We start from the raw sequence: 5,523 nt of genomic DNA, 5'->3' as shown, positions 1-5,523 counted from the left end.
TTTTATTTATATTTTTATATATTTTCTGCCACTAAAATATAGCAGAAAACTAAAAGGAATTTTAAAATTCAAGTTGATCTGCTGTTTGATGTTTATGGGCGCACCCACATTTGATCAGGGTTTAAGCTTAGTTTAGTTTTGTTTTTTTTAAATAAGCTTTGCATGTTTCATGAAGTCAGTCATATCTTACCACATATTTTATACAACTTGCAATATTTCCAATATAACCAAATTTAAGTAACAGCATATTTTCCGAACCCACTTGTCACCAGGTTCATTTAGGCAAGACACAGAAGCCACCTACTATATTAAGTATTTTTAGGCATATTGAGCATAATCCTATTCCTTTTCACAGTATCAGTGGTATTCCCTTACAACTCCTACTGAAAAAATCTTCAGTTATCTCAGACAAGCATCCTACAAAAGCTATATACTTTGCACAACGCAGCCAAGAAAATATTTCAATTTTTGTCCTAGGTAACAAACACACTTTTTGTTGCTGTTTAGACAGAAAGAGCATACTTACTGCTAGGAAGAGCATGCAGTACATGGAGAACGAAGAATGGCCAGAGTAAAATGATAGTCTGGAAGAGAAGAGAGTGGACATCTCATTATTTTTCTTTTCACTACACTCAGTATACAGTGGTACTAATTTATTTTACAAGTGAACTGATAAAATGCAAACATCTCTATGCTTTTTTTCAAGGAGGTTATTCAGGCACAACAGCCATCCTGCATGTCCAACAACTGCTTTTGATGAACAGCAGCACACACTTCACTGGTTGGCAACTATCCTATGCCAGCATTAAGCTGATCTCCACATGAGGTAGTAACTACTAGACTTTTGACTACACTTTGAACAGCAAGTGAACACATCCTCAAAGCCAGAAATCAAGTGTCCCTTCAAGCAGTATATTTGTTTCATCTGCTTTATAAATGCCAGAATACTGTAAATACTCTAAATCAATTGTTAAAATTAGTTATGATAGTCAACAGTAAGTGTATGAGAAAAAAATCACGTATTATTCACCCAAACCCAGTTAGTTACATTTGGTCACCACCAAGAGGCAGTAGTTAACAACTCATATCTACATGTTAATACCACATATACATATGTATACCTTCATTAAACGTACTGATTCATACAGCCCAGGATCGCCTTATCATTGAAGGGCTGGGGGACGGCAGTTCCTTAGCCAGCCAACTGCCACAGATAACACCTCATTTAATATCTGCAGAAATAGCTTCATCTTCCCTATCTCATGTAAATAGTGTCAACATTGCCTTCAAACTCATAAAGGCTTCTAGCAGGACCAGACTGAAGGGACTCCACAGCTGATGCTGACAGTACAGGGTGCCTTTGTCAAGGTCCTCCCCTGCACAGGTGGTGAGAAGCTAAGTATCACAACTGCAAAACGATTACCCACTTCATCAAGAACGGAGGGCAAAATAGAAAGACATTCTAATTCACTCTTAAATGGAGAGATGAAAGAAACTATTTTTTCTACACACAGAGCCTTATAACAGTGCTGTTTCACATGCTATCAGTCAGGTCACAGTCAGGCTCCTGTGACATTTAGCATGTAACAGCACTCCTCATGTCAAGAGTCATACATCAAGAGGCATACATAAACATGGACCAACTTAATAAAAAGTTTCCCAGCTCTCTAGACTGCCCTCCACCATATCCAGCAGATCCTCACTTCGGTGCTTGAGCCTGGCAGAGAGCCCGAGGCCAGGGAAATTCCTGGTCAAGGGAAACATTTCTGCTCTTCACCCCAAGAATAATGAAGGCAGCTCTGATGTGCAGTAAGACAAGTTTCTTCCATAGGTTTTGGAGGTCTTGATTTATAGTTGATTCAAAGCACTGCTAATAGCTTCCAGTTTCAGAGACAGTAAATGAGAAATCTTGAAAAGAATGACCTCTAACGTTCCCAAAATTTTTCAATTCTGTTCTTAAATAGAAAAACTGTGTTGCAATATGTTACCTTCAGATGTTAAAATAAGCATTAAGATTACATTTTAGCTAGACATCTCTTCTCCACTTCAGCACTCTAAGTCTGCACCAGTTAAAATCTCTGGGCAAGAGTCCACTATGAAAGCCAATACAATAAGCATTTTGAAGAGTTCTGTCTTTCAGACAAAAATGTCATCTGAGCCACGAATCACACTGTTCTACAGAACAGAAGATAAAGAATACGGAATTCCAGGAATTCCTGGCTCCTATGCCAATATTTTATCCACTGACTTTGTGGCTATTCCTGTTGTCCATAAGATGATGTTTCCTCCAATTCCTGAGGGCAACCTGATGCCAACTGAAAGAATTCAGAACACTGTTAATGAGAGAAAGAATTAAATACAATTCTTTATGTTTATTTTGGAATTCTTATACCATTTTAAGGGTGATGTTGACTACTTGGCTTTCTTGGGTTTAGGAATGCATTAGCCAATGTAACATTAAGAATGCCTTGTCCCAAGTGCAAGATTACAAAATTTGAATGCATTCTGATTGGGCATAGTATGCTGTACATGATTGAAAATGTTGTGCTTAGCACATGAAGTATTGCCAGAAATAAAACTGGGACAAAGTATTGATTCAACTTGTACATTGTGCAATCCCAGCAAAATTTCTTTGGCAATACTGCTGTCCCTAGATTTCTTTTAAAGGGAGACATACTGAAAATTTAAAACCCTTTCAAACACTAAATTTGACAGTGGAAAATTTTCCCAATAATTCCTCAGCACACAAACAACATCCTCCTAAATCCAAGAGAGCATCCTGTCTATCAAACCAGCCAAGCAGCTGCACAGTCCAGGCTTCTTTGTGACCATACTGCAAGTGCTGGCTTGTCATGAACCAGCATTTCAAAAGGAAATACATTTTAATTAAAAAAAACCCACTAGTATTTACTATTCCCCAAAATGCAGAAGTATTAGAAGAAAATTATAAACAAAATGGTACAGGCAACTCTCAAAACCCCTACCTTTCACTAAAGGAGGAAAGGCTAAATTATGCTGGTAGGAATTTGCACATCAGATTTCATGACATTTTTTAATCAAATGAACATTAGAACAGTATCCTGTGAAACTGTAGTGTCATGAAATAGAGTCAGTAAGTGCTAAGTCTTGTTCTGATTCTTTCCAAAACGGCAGAAGCTGACATCAAAAGAAGTGCTTTGCAGAGATCCATGCCTTCTACTCCATCAATACCCACCTCGCAGATCACTTCTGATGTGAGGAACGAGGCTTTATTTTAACAGAAAAAAGCATAAGCTTCGATTATTTCCACTTGTGCAATAAAATACTACCAAGTTAGAGGAATTCCTGAAGTAGTAACATGAAACCAGTTCAGGTCTCATTTGAGGTCCACAGTATACTCTCAGCTTCCAATGGATGCAGTACAGCTGGACATCTGAAAAATGGGTGTTTAGCATTCTTGAAGATTAAGTTTTGCCACAAATTTGACACTGTTTCCCATAAAGAGTCTGCATTTTTAAAGATTAGGTGGAGGAATAATTAAAGCACAAACAATTCCAACAAGAAGTAAGTTGAGCTGAACCACTCAGCACTGTCAGCCACGATTTTAATCCCAGATAAGCAAGTCTAAACCAGATTGTCTTGCAGGACTTGACACAACGACCATTTCATTCTGTTCTATGCCTTTCTGTGCACAAAGGCAACTTAGCCTAAGGAGCAGAGACCACCTGATAGGAAGTATTGTTTCTTCAATTACTAGAAAAATGGAACATAACACGCAGCAAATAAAAGGATGGTTTGCCCCACACTGTCGCTTGCAAGAAAGTATGTTTTAAGTAGTAAGTTCTGCTTGACAGTAAAGTGCATTATTTCTTACGTGCATTACTGAACGTTGGGGCTCTGTAAACAAGCTTGATGTCTTGTCTCCGTGTAACGTCTCTGTAAGGACACCTGAATGTGCAGACAGATTTAAGCAAAATGCAGGAATCTGACAAGGAAATGAATTCCTTCGTGAAATGCAAGGCTAGAAAACGGCTAAATATATATGGCACTGTGGAGCATTAAATGGTGCAAAATTAAACTGTTAGAAATTACAGTGATAACATAACAGAGAAACCAGAAGAAAATGTATCTTGTGGAGGCACAATAAACTACTGAATTATGGAACAATCCCTTAGAGAAAAACAGAAGGTCCCACAAAACATTATGCTCACTCCTCCATCAAAGCACTGGATTAAAGCCACCCACTGGATTAGCCAGCAAGTCCTTTCTACCCTCAAGTTCTCTGGATACTCCGAGTCTGACTCAAAGCTTCCACTGACGTTCGTGTTATCCATTCCATTGATCTGGAGGGCAGTAGAGCACCAGAGCAAGCTGCAGCTCAGCATGTCTGTGTCAAGCAAGCCAGAGAGCTCCGCATGCTTGTCAGGGAGATATTCCTAGAATTTCAGTACCACGAGGACATGGTTTATAAAGTGCTAGTCTGACACTTAAGCTGAAGTACCGTATTCTTTGAAGTCAAATATCTCTGGATTCAGCAATCAACATGTTTTCTCAGCACTCGCTCTCTTCTCATGCCAAGCTTGCACGAGTACAACTTCCAAGATCAGTGGGGGTTGTTCAGCAGTTTGAGGACTCAAGTCAAATGCTTCTGTGATTATTGCAAAGAAATGTTTAAGTAAATGCACAAGCAGTTCATCTATTTAACAGTATCAACAACTACTCAGAAACCCATTTTCAAGGGACAGCCTTCCCAATTTCCCCACTTCCTTCCTTCTCCAACAGGAGTTCAACCCTCATATAAAGTCTTACACCTACAGAAAAGAAAAAGCTGCCAGAGTCTTTGGAATTCAGTAACCCTTACCTGGACAGTTTTATTGACAGAAATGGTTCAACATGAGACTTACTAATAATAAGTGTCTTGCACAACTCCCTATTCATATTTGGGGTGAGAGGCAGATGCACTCAGCTCTACTTTAGGTAGGGACTGACAGCAAGAAAACTCAGCCTATGCTGACACTTAAAACACAGAAGCCTATGCCCATTTTTTTGCAGACAGTTAAACATTTTTCGTTTTACAAGCTATCTCATCTTATACTTACCTTACACACAAAATTCCTTGCTTATCCTACTGACATAAAACAGATCTGGCAGGTTCTAGGAAGCAATATACACTCTTTTGCTAATTTCTAGCCACCCTCCTCACCACCACCATCAGGCTTGAAACAAGCCTGGCAGACAGTGCAAGAAACAGGCGTATAAAGTAACCTTTTACCAAGCTCATGATCAACATGAAGTAGTTTTACTACAAGGCTTGTCTTTACTGATAGGCTGTCCAGATTTTGAAGTTTGTTAAAAACTTTTGCTGGCATTATTTGTTTGGGGTTTTTTTCCTCCTATCTGGGAATTGAAGAAATTTCACAGTACATCCAAGCATGCCGCTACAATGTAAATTTTATTTAAATAGACATATTATACATTGATGGAACAAGCTAACTGGGCAATGACTAATTACCTAGCTATTCTGCACCTGTCACGAGCGGTTTG

General features: G+C 38.8%; 1 protein-coding gene across 1 annotated transcript in view; it reads right to left on the bottom strand.

The window, feature by feature from the left end:
* Positions 1–526: 526 nt before the first annotated feature.
* The window catches only part of PPAP2A (phosphatidic acid phosphatase type 2A), a gene marked incomplete at both ends in the record, with an annotated part of 21,742 nt that continues 16,745 nt past the window's right edge, over positions 527–5,523 (bottom strand). Inside the window, one exon of the mRNA XM_010145175.1 lies at positions 527–584. Coding sequence (XP_010143477.1) covers positions 527–584 — 58 coding nt within the window. The remainder of the gene's footprint in view (positions 585–5,523) is intronic.

Source organism: Buceros rhinoceros, unplaced genomic scaffold (assembly GCF_000710305.1).
Source record: "Buceros rhinoceros silvestris isolate BGI_N320 unplaced genomic scaffold, ASM71030v1 scaffold33011, whole genome shotgun sequence".
Classification (NCBI taxonomy): Eukaryota; Metazoa; Chordata; class Aves; order Bucerotiformes; family Bucerotidae; genus Buceros; species Buceros rhinoceros.
This window is presented reverse-complemented; position numbering and strand designations above follow the sequence as displayed.